At 36.8% G+C, this 20,222-nt stretch overlaps 1 protein-coding gene across 3 annotated transcripts; it reads left to right on the top strand.

The window, feature by feature from the left end:
• The first annotated feature begins 980 nt into the window (after positions 1-980).
• Positions 981-19,104, top strand: LOC145775310 (protein NDRG2-like). Of its 3 annotated transcripts, XM_082586579.1 has the most exons (14): positions 981-1,175; positions 5,449-5,575; positions 6,206-6,326; positions 7,366-7,428; positions 7,852-7,912; positions 8,626-8,712; positions 10,395-10,451; positions 11,471-11,577; positions 12,006-12,165; positions 12,405-12,492; positions 12,974-13,000; positions 14,814-14,927; positions 15,202-15,352; positions 15,762-19,104. In XM_082586579.1, the coding sequence occupies exons 1-13, from the start codon at positions 1,104-1,106 to the stop codon at positions 15,342-15,344; spliced, it is 1,227 nt and encodes a 408-aa protein (XP_082442705.1). In that variant the 5' UTR covers positions 981-1,103; the 3' UTR covers positions 15,345-15,352; positions 15,762-19,104. The 3 variants fall into 3 exon arrangements, with proteins under 3 accessions (XP_082442705.1, XP_082442704.1, XP_082442706.1); XM_082586578.1 differs by lacking the exon at positions 12,974-13,000; XM_082586580.1 differs by lacking the exons at positions 12,974-13,000; positions 15,202-15,352.
• The last annotated feature ends 1,118 nt before the right edge of the window (positions 19,105-20,222 follow it).

Genomic DNA, 20,222 nt, shown 5'->3' with positions numbered 1-20,222 from the left:
CAACAGTTTTACTATGTACATTGTATTTCGATTTATTGTATATTTTTTTTCGCAGCAGCCAATAAACATAATTTTTCTCTCTCTATTTGACAGCATCTGGCAACACTGTCTTCTACAGAGCTGAGAAGCGGCAAAGAAAGTAAACAAAGTTTGTTTTTTTGCAAGGTTTTGCTGTTTGTTTCACATGCCCCACAGGCACGACGATAGTAAGAGCGACGATAGCAAAAAGCCTGGCGGATTTTCGAAACGGCATGGATAATTTTATTCCTTTGACGCTGAATGACCTGAGATAACATCAAAAACTTGGCATAAGAGCTCAGTGTTTTGTTACTATCATTAACCAAACATGTATTGAATTGGTGCCATAGTGTTTTTGAAAAAAAATTTACTTTTAAATTCTGAATTGGGATAAATTTGCTAAAGAAAGAAATGTCAAATGGTGAGCAATGCAAAAACATTACTGTAGGGAATTCCAGACTGTTCATGCAGTGTAAAACTGAATTAGATTTAGAGGATACAGTTACAGTATACGGATACAGTACATAGCCTACAGTAGGCTGGAAAAAAAATTAGGATAAAGTGATAAATATTCATATGCAGCTCTTCGATGAGTTTGTTCACTTTCATTTTATAGTTTCATTACCTCCCCACACTGATATTACACAGCTGTTTAATTTTGTTTGTGTGTCACTGTTGAATGTTGATACCAACTGTTAACTTCAATATATATATATATATATATAATAGTTATTTTCTTTATTAGTTTGTTTACTGTATGTAATTGAAAGATGAATAAGCACTCTGCTTTGCAACATCTCATATTATTATTATAATGAAAGTAATTTTCAAATTTATATAGTGGTCTTTACTGAGCTAACATTAACATGAATTATAACTGTTTTTTAAAATGTCAGTTTTTCATAATATGTTGTATAGTACAGTGACTAAAGTACTTTTTTTGTGCAATCTTTGTCAGAATAAAATATTGTTGTGCTATCTGCATTTTTAACATTTCAAGTTGCTTTTTTGCTTTTGATATTGTACTGTGAGACGATTGTTCTGAATTGCCAATTTAATTTTGATAAAAGTCAAGCAAAACTATCATGGAACTGCAAGAGGTGAGCATTGCTCCTGACCAACCATTGCTATTGGCTAAGAGCACTGGAGATAATGAGGTAAGTGTCATAGCTTGTTCTAATTTTACTTTATTGTTTCACTGGGCAATGATTTTCTAACATTTTTGCAAAGTTATGTTTGGCATTTACTATAAGCAATTCAAGCTTAAAATTTTTTATAGTAAATTAAAATTTTGTGTAGGAAAGTAGAAAAATAGCTTATTTGATTTACAGTCCAGCTCTGTTATTGTATGATTTTGAACAACCTTTATGATTGTTAAGAAGCATCCGTTTTTCGATATTGGTAATATACAAATCTACTGTGCTTACTGCTTATACATTCGTTTGTTTCAAAGAACGACTTACATTTGCCTAATTTATATAGATACTAGATAACTGTTTTTGGTATGAACTTTGATAACTGGTTTGGAGTAATTTTGAGGGGTTCATTGTAAGACTGCGGTCCACTGTGTCTTTTAGGTGCTTGCCAAACAGGTGTGCACACTGTGGTGTCAGGATATTTAGTTGCCGCACATTGTGGCACCTGGTCATGTAGGTGATATTTGGTGTATCAAATTACACTCATTATCATTTATCACAAATGCTTGATAATGTGACAGTTTTCCCCGCTGTGTTACATCTAGTTGACATTGCAAACTAACAAGATATTGTCAATGCAAGCTGAGTATGGTAGGCTAATCTTATACAATACAACTTCCGCTCCAAATCAGTCTTCAAAATCCAAACTGCAGAAAAAAATGCTTTTTTGTAGACCAGTGTAAGTAAACCAAGTTTAGTCATGTAAAGCGGTTTATTGCAGTAAATTAACCAGACCAATAATTGTTCAGAGTCGTAAGTAAAAACAAATATATTAAATGTGAAAATGTATGTTGCCTCCTATTTGTTTAGCTTTTGTATTATTGTTTGGAGAGGTTTATCTGGCCGCAGACCTCCAGTCCGAACGTTTTGATAGTGCAGATAACAGTACTTATCAAGGTTGCCAGATGGATAAATGGTGCCAGAAACATTTATAATATATAATCAAGTGAAACTTGAAAATATGTAGCCTAGTAGCATGAGTAAAAGCTTCCCATATGAACTAGACAAACATTTGGTGAAAAATGATGCCGTTCAAAGGTGTTTTTCTTTGTAATAAAAAGCATAAAACTAATTACAAATTTAGTGACATTTTCAGTGTTGTAATTACCCTCGGGTGGAACGTTGCATTTATACCATGACCACACAAACTACGACAACAATTGATAGACAACAGAACTTCTTACAGTGCTTAAATCGAGTCGTTAAAAGTAACCGTAGCTATATTATACTAATTACCTTTAACCGGGTTATTTATTGCATTTTTTTGCAACTATTGTTGATCAAAAACTTCATTTTTTAAAGTTTACAAAAAGTGATCTTGATCTTCAAGATCACCAAAACTGGTGATCTTCCTCTCTGATTATACAGTAAAGTAAGTTTTTTCATGATTAAAAATGTTGTATCATATTCTACAAATGTTAGTGCAACAAACAACACAACTTTGTTCATACAGTTATTTTTTGATTCAGTTTCGCATATAAAAAGAAAGGTTTTTCAATAAAAAAATTTTGTAAGTTTTTGACATTGTAAATTCTTAACATTTAAATAACGCAAAGTTTCAAAACCTATTCTTAGCCCAAATGTTCAAAATGATATGTTTAATTGCTTGGTTGTTTAATTTCCAACGGCATATATCACTTGGTGCAAAAGCTTGAACAAGTTTTAGGATGAAGTCTGGCTTCCAATTCAGCGCTCTTCAAACTTTTTGTCATCGCGGAACCCTTGATTTACTTTCACACCAATTAACAAAATTTTAGAAATCGTGAGTTGCTTGAAAGAAAATCAAATATTTCGTTTTTACACTTCAAAAAGTAGTTAGACACTATAATAAAAAAGTTACAAGTCAGGAATGTAATGACTCTATTGTTTTTGCATTGTTTCTGTTTCAAATTTATTACTCCGAAGCTCTATGTTTAATACCCCTAAAAAACAAGGGACTCTCATGGAGGAATCCCTGTTGAAGAGCACTGATCTAATTGAAGTTTGGCACTATAGGTCTTTGTGATGCGTTTGTTGTGCTTCAGAGAAACAACATGCTACTCTATAAAACTACGATTTTTATCATTGCAATGCAGCAGCATAGCAGGCAGTACAGTTTGTTTGTTGATCAGAATCTGCTTGCTTAACAAAAAATATCACAGTTCCACCCAATCTAAACTTTGGCAGTGCAGATTCACTGGCACTGAAAAGAATGTGCATATTTTGCATGTAGGCAATGTGTTTTGCCAATATATTATAAACATAAAATGTGTGCTTTATAATATTTAGCAACCAGATTGTGTGTTACAATTTTGGTAAAGAGGTTACTTTCTTCAGAGGTCACTTATATGTCTGTGGCTGAAGATTGTGTGTTGTAAAATAATGTGACAAGATATTACTGTCACAATGCAACCTTCATTGGAAGAGTGATTCTTTCTACTAGTTGTCGGTTTGAGAACTTTCTGTACTACCAAAATATTTGACATTAATGTTTTTTATTGGCCTGGGTTGTATCATGATCAATAGTACCGGTAAGTTCTTTCATTGAAAATGAATATAGCGTTATGTTTTGCTTGAGCATGTTCACATTTTCTCTTCAACATCTTTTTTTAATATTGAAAATTGTTCACTTTTTTTGAATGGTAAATGTAACGTAAATGTTCAGATAATTTTGTATTATTGCTATTTTAATATAAAATGCTTCCGGGTAAGTGTGCTGTGTCATGAAGGAAGTAAGCTTCCAGGCGCTTACATATATACCATGCATTTCTATGATCGGGTCATATACGGTAAAGTGTCGACAGCACATTTTAGCATGCTATAAAATCTAGTTAAGCAAGCAAAGTTTAATTGATAAATTTGATTTTTTTTCAAGAAAAGTTGGATTTGATAGCATTTTAATAAATAGCCTATTTTGATTCAACAAGCGATTGTTACTTTAAAGTTGTATTACATATTTAAATCGTTTAAGATATTCATTTTAAAACCAATTTAATTAGCCTTTAGAAAGAAAGCTGTAAGGCAAAAGATCTCATGTCATTAGCTGAAATTTGGCAGAATCTTAAAGTTTTGTTGTTTTAGTGATTAGTGAATATCAAACATGCATATTGCAATTATTGCATAGTCCATACTCAAATAATTAATTTGACTAGTGCAAACAATTACTGTATTCAAGCCTGATGATCTGTATTTCAGTTACAAGAAATGTGTTATGATTTTAGTAAGCAATATCCCATCCTGCTACTTACTTACATTGCCACATCTTTACATAAAAGTTAGTTTCTACAATTGTAAAAGCCAAAATTTCAACTTGGTTTCATACTGTTTCATAATCGTATCACGCTTGGAATTCGCATAGACTTCTGTTTCACATTAATGAAAACAGTATCTTCAAAGGAAATTTTAAGTCATAATAGCTTGGTTGCTCCTTGCTACACATTTAGCAATCATGAGTTATCAATTTAAGCAGATGGTTGAAACAGAGAAGATGGATCATGTTTTGCAAAATGACATTTCGTCTGGTAACCATTATCTTGATTTTAAAGATGGACAGGTGGTTTGTGTGCTTTCTACTAATCACTAACTGTAGTTACTGTACCACTAAATATTTACGAAGCTACTTACTACAGTCAGAGTAACAGACAAAAAATGCAGGGGGTTTACTTGGATATGGAAAAAGAATGTTTGAAGACTTCGTTTTTTTGCCCTCAGAATATGTTATACTATGGCCACTTGGTTATGCTTGTGCATTCCATAGAGTGTGTTGCAAAATATGAATTCATTTCGATTCAGTTTTTCATTGGATACACCACTTAAGCTTCTGAAAGTATGGCGCAAATGGGAAAATACATATGATATAATATATTGTTTCTGTCAATTTATTAGCAATCTCTTTACATACCAACCAGTCCTACCTACATAACCTACTTGTGGTACAGACTGGCTGCATTGCATTTACTCCATTGTTCACCTTATGTTGCACAGCATTTTGTACTGCACCATAAGGAAACATGACTTTTCTAGCTTCCTAGTTGTTGCAAGAGTCATTGATTTGTTGCTACAGGAAGTACAGTTCAGTTTTAAACTTTTTACTATGAGCTTAAACACGTTTCTCCTCAATTTTTTAATCTTGCTATTGAAATGTATTTTCCTGTGTGTATTGTGTGTATTTTTCCACTCAAGGCCACAGTGTTTCTACTTTATGGGCCTTTTTATTTAGTTGCTACAAGTGCGTTATATATTGCTGTTTCTGCAGACTACCACAGTGGAGTGCACTTACACTTCTGCTGGCACAAGACATCAAACGAAACTCAGTGTCACCATACATGGAGAGAGATCGAGACCTCATGCCATGGTCACATTTCATGATGTTGGCCTCAACAGTACGTCTTCCTATAGTCATAACTTCCCATGTACAGCAAATCAACCGTTTTTTTACATTGATTCAATGTCTGCAGACGTTTAATTTGCTGTCTGGGTTAACATTTGTTATGGCTAGTCGTAAATTTTTTGTTGTAGCAATTCACATATGTATATTTTAATTATCTTCATACAGGCATTATAACAGTAGCATTGTACCGAGTATGAAACACCTCACAGAAACGGGCAAAGTGAGTTTACATTGATAACTATGGATATTGTCTGCTGTGGTTACATTGGGCAACTCAATACTATGATATACGAATACAATGGTGTCTGTAACGATAAGTTCTAAACATATGAAATGAGTTGAGAAACGCAATGTCCATCTTGTGAAAATTAATATTGCACGAGAGGTTTCATTGCCTTTCACAGCTTTAACCTAGAATTGTTAGAAATGTGTTTTCGCTGTAAAATGTTATTGGCATAGCCCGGATGGTTTTGAAATTTTATATATTTCAGCTAGACATAAGATCTAATTCGACTGAGGTTATTTGATAAATATTAAGAGAATTTACAAAAACATTTTTTATCACTACGTGCGAATTTTACTTGTTGCTTTATTCCACTACAGTATTTTATTCTGTTTGCAGGTGTGTCAAATTATGGGCCACTGATGAACAGCGAACCGATGTTGCCAGTAGCGCAAAAGTATTGTATTTATCACATCAACGCACCCGGACAGGAGGAGGATGCGGCGCCATTGCCTACAGGGTAACTCCATGCTCTAACTTGTCACTATACTTTAATGTGGTTGTCATAAAACTGAGGTAAGTGGGCTGATCATGTCACACCCTTTTATAAACAACTCAGATCTGTACAACTTTGATATTGCTAAATTTATGTACCAGTTTAGTTTTAACTCATTACCCCGGCACTTTTCAAAACTACTTTAAAAAATGCAACAAAATTCACAACTTTAGGCTACTACTCGAAACTCGACCAACCTAGATTACCACGGTATTATTATCGATACACAACCACAAAACTACAACGCTCAATGTTGTGTTGAAAATGAATTCTTAGTTCCGCTCGTGAACTCACACCCATAGATGAGAAGTATAAAACAAAGAGCTTGGTGACTGGCCTTAGCAGCTCACCGCTGTTTGTTTTCAATCGAACTTGTCGTACAAGGCCGTCTTTTCAGGGGTAGCATTCTTTGACTCTTCCGAGGAAAGTGATCTTCCACGATTAGCATCACATCGTCTACCTTTAGATTGGGTTGGCGATCTGGCCATTTTTCACGTACAGCTATTGTGGGCAGGTATTCTCTGAGCCATCGCTTCCAAAAGGAATTCGTCAGATATTGTACCATACTCAAAAGGGTACAAACTGCCTTTGCCGGCGCAAACTTCTAACTACGTTGATTCAACGTCAAGAAACACAAAGTCGACAAAATGTAAGATTTTGCTGGCGCTCAAATAAAAGACCAAACGAAACGGCGTTCACAAACAACAGCGCAATGGGCATTACGTAGCTGGTTCAGCAATCAAAACAAACCAGACAGTTGAGGTCAGTTGCCTAAAAAACTCTGTTTACGGAATAATTATCAACCGGGGTTATCAATCAGTGGGGACATTCTCTTTAAATGCTCGAAACAAAGGAAATAATTTGTTTTTCTTGTTATGACCCGAAGTTATTTAGACAAGAGTCGGTATGGAAAAAATTTCGTTCGAAAACAGGCTTTTTGTCAGATTTGAAATAGAAAACAATACATTTTGTACGAATCCCATTCATACGATGTTGATTTCAGGTTTGTATACCCTTCTATGGAACACTTGGCCGACATGATACCTGTGCTCTACTCCAAATTCGGGTATGAGTATGAGATTTTTTGTATCGCAACCAGTTAGTCGCTGGCATTTTAAAATGTTTAGAAGCTTTGCTTGTAAGAAAAGTAGCTTTTTGGAAATTTTGTCGCCACCGTAAGTCTTTCACTTGTAAAAAGCTTGAGTTCAACAAACACGTTTGTCATATCGCTGCTTGATGTAAAAAGAATAAGTTGTTTGCTTGATGTTCATCTTCACATTGGATAACAGTTTAAATTTACCGTAGTACGTTTAAGCATACTTGTAATTGTAAACTTGATGTGCAACTTGCATGGACAGCTTATGGTTCCATTTGGTCGTGATCAACTGTGCAGCAACTAGGGCGCTTTCATCTGTAAAAGAGTGTTCATCTAACCTTATACTTATAAAATACGATTGACTGGATCGATGTGTCATCTTCTCTTATTTAGATTGCAAAGCGCGGTATGCGTTGGAACAGGCGCTGGGGCAAATGTGCTCATTAGATTTGCTGTGAGTATTGCAATTACTTTTTCATTCTCCAAGTATGATCTCATTTCCAAATTCATTCATAGCAATCAAGGTCAAAAACAATTAGAAAATCTGTTCTTTTTATTCAAGGTGTACAGACGATATAACGACGTCATCACAGAGTCGAAGCGACTTTTTTTCATTATTTGGTTCGGCCAAGTTTTTTCTAAGGATTGGGGGTGCACCAACAGCGGAGCTTTCAAGCGGCCGTCTAATTGGTTGTGGAATCGGTTTACGCAAAATTCATCGGTGGATCAGTAATCGGCGACTGTAATCAGCAAATTACAATTGGTATTAAACATAAAAAATTATTCCGCTGGTAAAGCTGCTCAATTGGCCGGTTTTCTATATCGTTGAAAGATCCACTGTTGGTGCACCCAGTCTTTGATCACGCATATAACTAAACCCAACAATTTTACTGTTTTTAGCCATGGTTCTCTGTGATATTTTTTGCAGGCATTGAAAACAATATTTTCTTTACAATGGTACTGTTCAGAAATGTACATACAAACGTTAGAAGTACAGTATATCATAGATTTCCAGACGTTCAAATTGCCTCCTGAACCTATCTGCAACAAATGAACTTATTTGTATATAATATATTCAGGCAATTTATCAAACCAAATAATTGTAAACATGCTACTCTACCTCGTAACTCGCTATATTAAGATAAGAACATTAAAATGTTTTGACAGTTGAAAAACCCAAGTTTGGTGGAAGGCTTGTTTCTGGTGAATCCAACCATTTCAAGCGTTGGCAATTTGTCTTGGCTTGGAGAGAAGGTATGTTATTGGTGCTTAGTGTCGGTTTTAGCAATGCTTACGTGTTAGCAATGTAATGACCACGATGCTTAGTGTCGGTTTTAGCAAAACCCTAGTCTGAAGAAATTGTAGAAAGTCACTTTTTTGCGATTTTCAAATTCAATGACAAGCTTTTTGTGTCGTAAAAAAGGAAATTAATTTATTGAATTTAAAATTTTGCATTAACAAATAGTGGCTGCTGTGGTTTGCGACTTTAATGTATCGGATATGTTGACTGTATACGAGTACAGCAATGCATTCAGCATGCCTGTTTGCAGCTCGTGCTAACAAACAGCACGCTACTGCTGCATTGAAAACAAAAAATTGCTAGACTCGCACAGTTTCAAGTATGTTCTAATAAGGCATTTAAAGCAAATATTTTTGTTGCTGTCATGTCGTGCACAATGTTACGAAGCAAATGTTAAACAAACTCAGTGACAAAGTTATTTGACATTATTGGTCTCAACAAAAATGTCCGAAGTCCATCAAAACAAGCTTGTTGCTTAGTTCATTGATGAATCATACCTTGCGTTTGGTTTTGAAGCGTCCATTGTTTTACGCTTGTTTTAATAAAACCGTTCGATCGGCTTAATCAATAACCTACTGTTTTCAATCTGTCATTGTAATTAAAACTGCTATGAAAGCAATGGGTTGGTATTTTGATAGATGGTTGCTTTCATAAATTTTCCTGGTTTAATCAGTTTCTCTTGCTTGCTTCGAGCAAACTTTGTAAACACGCGTTCTTGTATTGCGTTCATTTGAAGCGTTGACGTGTTTTGCAGCTTCAAATCTTGTTGTCACGTGGCGCTTCGAATATCAAAACCCATTTGCTGAGTTTACATTAAATTTGCATCATCAGCCCGCTATTTAGTGCTGCTCAAACATATTCTCTCAGCACAATGTTAACGACCTGTGGGACTGTTGCCTGCAATGTTTGTCCACATTTTTTTTGTTATGTTTTGAAGTCGGTTTACGTTCAAGCGACGTAAGGTTAATTAAACGTGTCGAAAGACGAAAAACAGACTTTATTGATCGGCTCGTAAGTCACTTGATTATTATTAACCCAACCGCGTTCGTTGTAAAAGAGCGGTTTGTTGATTTTGAACGGTTTGTTTCAAAACACGCACGGCCTGACTTTCCAGTGCTCGCATATGCTACTATTGTTTGCTTATGGACCGCAGTGACCCTATTGTTTGGATAACGCTTTGATTTTTTGCATCAAATTTGCGAAAATTCTTTGTATACAACCCAGACAAAAAATCCGTCATTTTTACATTGATTCATCTTCTGAAGACGTTGAATCAATGTAAAAATGACCGATTTTGCTGTCTGGTTATATTCTATCGACGACATTATGTTGATGGATGTGTAGAAACTTTTTGTTTGTGTTAGTTTGTCCACGATTGTGCGAAATGCTTTTTAAGGTGTTTCGATATAATTATCACGTCCATTGTTTCTGCATCCGAACGACGAATACTATACAGTAGTGCAACAGAGCAATACAAATTAACACAATCTGCTTGGAGCTCGTTTTTGTGTAATTAATTTTCTCTCAATGTAAAAAAACGGTTGATTTGGTGTCTGGGTAATTTGATTTTGAAATGTGTTCGTAAATAACAATTTTGCAGGAAATTTAAGTAAACGAATCCATTGCCTTATTTCAGATAACAAACTTCACAACTCCCTTTCACGAGCAAATTCTCAACTATCACTTCACAAAGGTCAGATTTCCATTTGAATCTTGTCAAAATACTTTGTCAGTTTTGCACCAATAGTTTTCATATTATTTTAGCTGTATTTTGTAAAAAAGCGAGAATTGCAGCTTTTCGTTCCACGAATCAGCACCAGCTCAGTGGCCGAGTGGTTTCGCCTTCGGCTCTGGTGCTGGTAGATCTGAGATCGATTCCAGGTCGGGTCAAACCGAAGACTTTAAAAACGGTACCGATTGTGTTCTATCCTGCATAGCGCAGTGAGAATGAGTCGGGTAATAATGTAATAGCATCGTAAACCTGATATAAATTGAAAATGAGCCCTGTCGCTAAAATACCTTAGCTGTTGTAGAGCGACAATAAATAAAACCATAACATTATTATTATTATCCACGAATCAGCAAGTTGAGCCTCCTTGCTAACAAAATAAGCTTTTTTTGCATTTGTTCAACGTTAAATGGGTAGACTTCATTTGATAAGTGACTGCGCAACGCATTTGCACTTGTGTTGTCCCAGCCAGCTTGTTGACAGCATTGTTGCAGTGACCTCTTTGATAACAGACGTTGCATTTGTTTTTTCTTTTAACGTCTGGCGATGTCAAAGCAATGCAACCCCCGCAGTTTGTGGTGCCAAATCGTGTGTGTGGGTGTGAAAGTTGGAAAACAACTCCTTACTGGCTAGAAGGTTTGTTGTTGCCAGTCCAGCCAGGATGTGCTTCAGCTTCTTCGCTCTCAGCGGAGTAACTAAATCACTGTTGTGTGACGCAATCTACCCCAAGTGGAATGAATTTGAACGAAGGCTTTTTATGTCAGAAGTGCTGTCATCATGTTTAATCCGTCCTTTTTTGCATTGATTCAATATCTGCATTAATAAGACGAGTTCCAGTTGGTGTCCACTCAGACGAGAAGAACTCAAGTCTCAATGAAAAGTATTGGCATTGCTTCCGTTATTGTAAATTGCGATACTGTAATTTTGCTTACTTATTTTCAGTTGCATTTTTCTTACTGTATTACATTTTCCAATCAATTTAGACTGAACTTGACCAATCAAACCATGAACTACTGGAGACTCATCGCAAGCACTTCAAGCAGCATATGGTAGAAGAGAATGTACAGAAATTTTTCAATGAATTTGAAAGGTAGTTTCATATATAAAAATAATGAGAAAGGCAGTATAAGGCAAATACCAATGTAGCATCGGTATTTGCATCGGCAAAAAATATAATCTACAATGTTTTTATTTCCCTTACTATGAGCTTGTCGAGATAGAACGCAAAAGCCTTTGAGGCGATATTATTTTAGGTTTTCTTTTCCATTGCAAGCAAGTCGTGACATTACAGCTTTTGTTGTACGGTCTATCATATATCGTCGACGTGATATGGCTAGCAATATATTACTATATTGAGTTTTATCTATATGTAGATTTGTAGTGAACGTTTGTTGGCTACATATATGTTGTATTACTCACGCTGCTCAGCCATGAGTTATGCTATACCACCTTCTGTCATTTTTAGCGTCATTTCGAGTTTTTAATTCGTGCTTCGTTTTTATCCTGTGTCATTTTCAGACGCAGTGAGGTTTACCTGCAAAGATCCATGGATCCTCAGGTTCAGGGAAAGACGCTGCGATGTCAAACTCTTATTCTTGTTGGTGACTCGTCTCCATTTGTGGATGACGCCGTTGAAGTCAATTCTCGACTGAATCCAACCAAATCCACTTTTCTAAAAGTTTGTGAAGAATTTTCTTGCTTTCTTCTTAAGCTTTCTTAGAGTAACAGCAACATGATACTCAGACAGCAAATCAGCCGTTTATGCTTTGATTCAACGTCTGCAGACGTTGAATCAATGTCGAAAACGACTAATTTGCTGTCTGGGTATTTGTGGATGTCTGCAAGATTGTTCCTTAGGGCTTAGACGATGTGAATGTTGAACTTATGATGTGTAAGTCAAAAATTGAATTTTTTCAGATGGCTGATGCAGGGGGAATGGTGCTTGAAGAGCAGATCTTCAAAGTGTCCGAATCTTTGATCTATTTTCTGCAAGGACTTGGCCATAGTGAGTAATGGTAGACCTTATCATTCTTTCGAATAAACTTTGTTGTCGATGTAGATTATAATATTTTTTGCGAATATCAACTCTTATGTAAAATAAAACCCTAAACATTGTGCATTCAATGTATGATACAGCTTGAAAACTACGGCGCATGTTCTGTATGCTTGGCCAGGGTACTAGCCGTGTACTTTAATATCCACTTTAACGTGGTCATGCCATTTTTCTCTGTTTTCTATCTCGTTATGATGGTTGCTTGAACATTTAGGACAATTCAATGAATTGATGAGGTTAAGTGACCAACTATCAATTTGATGGCTTTGCATGTGCTTTCCGGCGTTTTAACTAAATCAATTTCACGTCCAAAGATGTTGCAAGTACGCAGGGTAAAAGCAATTTGACAGCAGTTGGTTTATAATTCGAATGATTGCTTGATAGCTGTTTGTAGTTAACTTGCTATATCATGCTTTCTCCTTTGAAACGGAAGGTCTACGCTATGTCATGCCTGGCTCAGGTATTTCTGCTGTTGTGTAATTTCTTGTTGTCATCCACCACGTCACTGTTGATGCTTGTTAAGCATAGAGCTTTGGGTGTTAGTGATTATTTGCTATTTCCAAGCCAGCCAACGTTGCTTTTTTACAACGTTTCAACGTCTAGAGTCGTGGGAACGACGTAAAAGCGACAACTTTTATGTTTTGCCGGTTTATTGTCTGGAATAATAAGCATTTTAGACGAACGCTGACGGGAAACGTGTATACCATGTTCTCTGCCATATGTCACTTTTTCTGAAAGAAATCCCATAATAATTTGGTCTACGAAGCAGCTTTTTATGTCGTTCGAATGCAATGATTTGCTATTTCGACCGACAGATGCGGCTAGTTACAAACGTTTGTCATTTAGATTTTTGTTTAATTTGTTACGTAGTCAGCGGTTCATACCATCCAGCAAATCGGTGCCTACGAGACGTTGAATCAATGGATAATGGACTGATTTGCTAGCTGGAACCGTGCTTGTCCTTTGTCTTCAAGTTTCTGCAAGTATGGCATCGCCCAAAGTCATCAAAACAGTGGTTGGAGATCCGTCAAAACCAAGATTACCGGATGTTTTTAGAATTTCTAGCCCAGCTGCTAGTGAACAGTAGCTCAATCGTCACAAGTGATAAAACAGGCCCAAAACTGGACCAAAATATGACAAATTTGTGCAAAATAGAGTCAAAATTGAATAAATTTCTGTAAAAAAAAAACGAAACCGAATAAAGAACACCGTGATTGCTAAAATTTTCCCGCGACTCCAAAACCAAACTAAACTGACAACCATGGTCAAAACGTCTTCATCTATTTTAACTGAAACATGGCGTAAAAGGTTTTGAAAGACAGTAGAATACCGAAGATGTTTCGTCACACTCAACTAACAGGAGATGTGTTTGGTGACAAGCTGCTTGTTTCCATTCCTATTCGGCCCAAGTGTTATTTTGTAATATTGAACGGCCACCTTCGAGTGAAAAACTGGATCAATGCGTTTGCTTCAGCTTTTTCATGTACCAATGTTTTGAGAATTGGAAAACATAGTCCAAAAATTGTTATCATCTACACGTCATATTCTCATAATTTATGTCGATTTAGTTTTTTTCATTCGAAGCCTAACTATTTACTTGTACCATTCATTGCTACCCTGCTGTGAGCAATAAAATAGTGGATGTTTTAGGGTGGACGGTTTCAAGTAGCGAGATATTTAATTCCTTGTTTTCTGCAAAGCTGGTTCTTTTTCACTGCAAAGTTTTGTTTGTTATGGCTGTCTGGCCCTGGCGAGAGGTTAGGAACAAAACCAAGTCCAGCAGGGTAGCAGGAGCAGTCAATGTGTGTGGTGCTTGGCAAGATTGTGCGGATAACGCCGGTTTTGACGAATTACTTCCTGTTATCCGTTTGCTGCTTGCTCTGCGCTATGTCTCATCGATGCAATTCGCAAGATCTTGCACGCGTTGTATTGTTGCGTTTGTTGTTTTTGACGCGGTTACTGCGCTCAGAGAATGACAAATAATAATTTGAGCCGGAAAGTCGGCATTAAACTCAATGAACGCTGATTTTTTTACTTCACTTCAAACCGTGTTTCAAACCCAACTGGAAAAAGACTTTTTTTACATCTTTCAGACGTTAAAATCTTAATGGTAAGGTTGAAACCAAGTAGAAAGAGGAACTTCTGCGAGCCTGGACAGCAAACATTCTGCTAACTTTTCGGCTAAGTTTCAAAGCAGTTCCTGTTACTTGCTGTGCAATCAATCTGGAAGGTGCGTTAGTAAGCGTTAAAGCGTGTTTGTGTTGCATCGACAGTCCCTGGAGTCATGATGACACGGCTGGCGCGCTCACGAACCATATCAAGCAGTTCTGTCGCATCTGGGGACGGCGATCACAAACGACTCCGCACTTTATCTGGTGGCTCAACTGGTATGTCAAAATTTTGTGAAACTCTTTCTTTTACGCTGGTTATTATTTAACGTATGCATAATTTAGTTCAATGTACTCAAATTTGATGCTCGTTTTTGAAAAAATCCCTTTTTGATTTGAGATGTGTTACACATTGAGACAAGATTGCGCCTCGTTGAACCTCATTTTTAGCAGACGTCCAATACGCGGTTGAATCAACCAGATCATTTGCTCATTAGCGCAAGTGACAGTTAGCTGCAGAAGCTGTGTTGTTAAAAAAAGTTCTGTCTCTCAGAAAATGCCTCTGAGAATGTAGTCACCGTTGCTAGCAGGAGTACCCCAGCACTTCCTAAAGCAGAACCCAGCCAAGAAGCCAGCTATGAGCAAAGCAGCCGGAGTGCAAGTAGTGTGTTGATGACAGATAGGAAAGACGTTTGAACTAGATAGTAAGTTGTTTGATGACAGCAATTTGACAAAAGAAAGTTTACCTTTTTAATGTCACTTCAACAAGCTTGAACATCGAAAGGTTGATCAAGGAGCAGCAAAGGTACTTAATCAATTTCTTTAATCGAGACAAAAGAAGCTGACGATGGGTTTGACATGGTTGAAAAACATTTGTCAATTTTACATTGATTTAACGTCTGCAGTGAATCAATGTAAAATTGACAGATTCCGCTGTCTGAGTCGCTCTAAACTCATTAATGCAATTTAACATTAACGTGGTAGCCTATATATGAGTCCTATCAATGTCTGAATACAAAAAAAATTCTATTTTTGTACATCATGGTGCTGCTACTTTGCATTCATGAAATGCTTTTGTAGAATTGATGACGTTGATCGAGTGTTTCTATTTAGGTTCTCCAATTGGCCAGCCCAGTTCATCCAATGATGATGAAATCATTGGAAAGGCCACTGACCCGTCTGATAAGACACAGCTTGTCTCTGGTGTGTGTTGAGCTATTGTTGTTCCGTTGCTTGGTGTTTTTGAAAGACTACCGGCTGCTCACAGCGTACAGAGACTGTGTTTATGACAAGGACTGTGATGAACTGTTTGTATTGTACATGATGGTAATTAATTGTTTTGTAGCTTCAATGTTATCAGATGCTGAACGAACGATGATTCTACCAAGATTCTGATTTAACCACTGATTGCCTGGCAACTATTTTCCAGCTTGCAATATCTGTCCCTTTAACGTTGTTTCACCGTTGAATCTAGGTAAAAAGGACATATATTGCAAGCTGAGTTGCCTTCCTGAACAACAACTCACTGATATGACATGCAAAGTAAGTGCATAATTTTTTATCGAATCTTTTGCCAGGGATTTTGTTTCGTATTTTCTGATGTACCGGTCCGGTATGTTTATTTGTCCTTTTTATGATATGTCTGAATGAATGCATCTAAAAGCCGGGAAATAAAGCTGTCTTAGTGGCAAGGACCATCAGTGGATCAAGGTAAACCATATGGATTTGTATCGCTTATGATTCCTTGATACTTTTACCATTAACGAAGTTGACATGCTTTCAGAAACGTCTGCTATATTGGATGCTCTCTTGTGTTAAGAGTAGCCTAGTCCAAAACTCTGTGAACTTTCAATGTCGATTCTGCATCGCTGCTCTGTTCTAAAAGATATTTTGAATTCATGATTTGTCGTGTATTTTCATACAATGTCGTGTATCTGCATGTTGATTTGACATTTTGTAAACGTAAAATGTAGAAATGTTATCTTACAAATCGAAAACTTTTAACTGCCAGCTTTGGATGTTGATAAATTGGATTCAACCAGCCCGAACTGGTCTTCACAATCAGAAAAGCGATCCTTTTTGACATCAAAAATTGTGAAAATGCTAATGATTTGTGCTTGCTGAGAGATTTTCAAGTTACGAAAGTGGTTACCAAACGAAAGCTATTTGGAAAGAAGACTGACTTTTGCTTGACTGCTTGTACTTTGTTGTTTACGTTTGAGAACGCAGCTATGATAAAATATGCGAGTGTTCTATTAGTTTGTGTGTTTCAACCCATTTTCTGTTTCGAGCGCCGAATATTTTAGCCGGTGATAATTTTCTCGATGAAACTTCCAGAAGAATTGAATTGGTGACAAGCTGTGTTACTGGGCGACCATTACAAGTTAATTCTAGGCTTTGTTGTCAGCAACTGCGCAAAAAGACTCGTTGCCGAGTAATGTTAGGTTACCTATCGTATGTTTATGCCACGTACAGTTTTCTCTGGAATAAGAATGTAAAAGATTCGCATTGTATAACTTCGACACTTTCAAGGCATGTAATTAGGTCAAACCACTGGTTGTGGTATACCAACAAGACCATGTCTTCGGTTGCCGCAGTTATACACAGCATTAATTACATCCCAAAATGTTTTACCGAGTTATCTCGTGACGTTGCAGCTCCTGCTGTCTCTGCCACTGCTTTTAGTTGTTGGTTGGAAGTTTTGTCGCATGCCATGCTTAAGTTTCGTATGTGTTTGTTTTTTGATACGCTATTATAGACAGCGTCAAAAATACTTCTGACATGTGTTGTTCGCAGCACCTTTGTGTTTACAGTACGTAGAAGGTATTTTCTTTAGTTTTTCCAATGCTGAATAATAACGAATGAACAATTGAACATGTTCCAAAGTCCGAAGCCAGCAAATCAGTTCTGTACTGATTCAACGTATGCAGACCTTGAATCAACGCAAATAACTGATTAGCTGGATGGGGTTTTGTGCACTCTTTAAAGGCTGTTGTTCTCTAAAGAGAACTCTCACAAGAAAACTCAAGATAACCAAAACCTCGTTTTGAAAATGAGTCAACTAGAAGTAATACCTTGAGAAATCCGAAAATTACAACCATTTTGATCTCAGATGATGGGATACCCTGTCTCAAGAGGCCAAAACATTTCCATTTTTGACCTGTTAGTTACGCCATGATAGGCTACCATGGCATCTTTTCACATATAAACTAGGTGGGCAATTGCCCACCTAGTCTCTTTGCTTGCCCCTCTAGTTTGAAACTAGGTGGGCAATTTTTAAGACTTAATTTTTGTTTTAAGTTAGATCCAAGTTTTATTCAAAGTAAATAATGAACAGCTATAAATGGAAAGCTTCAGCATACATTTAGAACTTATGAGCCTACCTTTGACCTTACTTATAATCAGGGCTTTGGAGCAGGCGTAAATGTTAAGTTGCTCCAGCTTCGGAGCTCTTATTTATAAATTAGCTCTAGCTCTGGAGCTTATTGTTACCAGTGGCGTAGCCAAGGGGGGGGGTTTTGGGGGTTACAACCCCCCCCCCTTTGGCACGCGTGTGACGTCACGATATTGAGAATGATGCTTTCAATCTAAAAAAAAATGCCTAATTTTAAACAAAATTGCATTAAAAGAGCGAGTTTTGCCAATACCAAACATTCAAACATCTCAGCCAGGAATTAGCAACAAGAAAACACAGAGACTTAGCTTTTTTTTCCGAAAAATACCGAAGAAAACATGATCTTATCCTTTTGCTATGCTACCGGACAGCACCATTTTACAGGAATATTCGTACCCAGATTTTTGTTGAAAATGCTCTCAGAATGCACCAAATTCAAAGTAATTTTTCAAAATTTTCTGGGGAGGCCCCCCAGACCCCCCGCCGTTGGGTGGTCAAAACCCCCCCCCTTTCAAAATTCCTGGCTACGCTACTGATTGTTACCATTGCTCCAGCTCCAGGCTCCGAAATGTGCTTTCATTAAAATAATGACAACATATCAGTTTAATTTCTAAAGCTAAAAATGGACTGCAGTCAACTGTTGCTAAAAAATGGCACAACTATGAAATTTAAGGTACTTTAATCAAAATGTCATACGGAACTGCGTTTCAAAACATATTCATTAATTCACGTCTAATTACGCAAATAATTTCTTAATTTTGTGAAGGATTGCTGTTAAATTATGTGAATTCAGCCAATAGTAGTAGGCTAGTAGCATTTTATGAAATACATCGGAGCGGGAGCTTTTTTTCAAACAACTAGTTCCAGCTCCGTTGAAAATGCACGGCTCCGGCCCCTTGCTCCGGCTCCAAAGCCTTGCTTATAATATCCTTAATGTTCCATTCAAGCAGATTAATTATCAATTTGTTATATGAATACCTCAAATTTTGTGTGAGATTTTAAATGTCTGAGTTACCGAAGTTTGTTTCCTGATTTTCATGAAAATAAAATACCAGCTCCTTAGAATCATCTAATTCTGCAAAAATTCAACTCATTATAATATCTTAGCACTTGTGTTTCATATATTAATTATCATATTGTTTCTTTTTACTTTAGTACAAGAGACCTCTGCAACTAAATGTTGCTAGATTAATTTTTATTACCTTATTATTTATAAAATATTGCGGGCGGGGATGAATATAGGAATCAAGTATAGGTCTCAAAAGTTTAGTCTAAGTATAATATGACTTTTTACCCTCAATTTGCCTCAGAAATCTACATTTTAAGCTTAGGGAGCGTTCAAATATTACGTAACGCTGTTTTTCCGAATTTTTGACCCCCCCCCCCTCCCCCATGTGACGCCAACGTAACGTTTTTGTCAACCCCCCTCCCCCACGTGACGCTTTTCCATTACAAAGCCCGTTTTGCCAGTTTATATCAAAATTATGACGTGGAAACACGTGCTGATAAAATATCTTGGTTTGTATGCACCTAAAGTTTACGTTTGAGACATGAAATTTTAGCTATATTATTTTTTTGGATTAAAACGTTATGTACGTACTGAAAACGTTTAGTAACCCACCGTCCAAAATGTTTCGATCCAAACCTTGCATTGTTTGGTTATGTATAGAAAGAAACATCACAAAAGCGCAAAAGAAACCGCAAGGAAAGCTAAGCATCTTCGAATGGGGTCATCAATGCTTCAAAAATGTTTCTATATATTGGAGCAGTACTCTCGCTTGTGTGGTTCGAACTTGATGCATAATTGTCTTCTTCAGACTCGCGCGATTGAATGTCTTCTACCTGTTGAGAGGTTTGTGTCAAAGTCGTTTGGTTCTTAATGAACATATATAGGCCTAGGCTATGTAACAGTCATAGGTACACCTACATACCTGTTCACAGGGGCTCCTTACACTTCCTGAGAGTAGGGGGGGGGGTAATTTAGGCAGGGGCGAGAATGATGTTTTGACATCGACAGGGGGCTTATTGGATTATCCAAGGGCGCGGGAAGTAGGGGTGCTCAAGGGGCTTCAGCCCCCCCCCTGGAATTTTCGATAATTGCTTCAGCCCCCTAGAAAATTCTGACAATTTAAAGTACATATAGGCCTAACATATTTTTAGAAAATTATTCGAGCAACAAT

Source organism: Aplidium turbinatum, chromosome 8 (assembly GCF_918807975.1).
Source record: "Aplidium turbinatum chromosome 8, kaAplTurb1.1, whole genome shotgun sequence".
Classification (NCBI taxonomy): Eukaryota; Metazoa; Chordata; class Ascidiacea; order Aplousobranchia; family Polyclinidae; genus Aplidium; species Aplidium turbinatum.
This window is presented reverse-complemented; position numbering and strand designations above follow the sequence as displayed.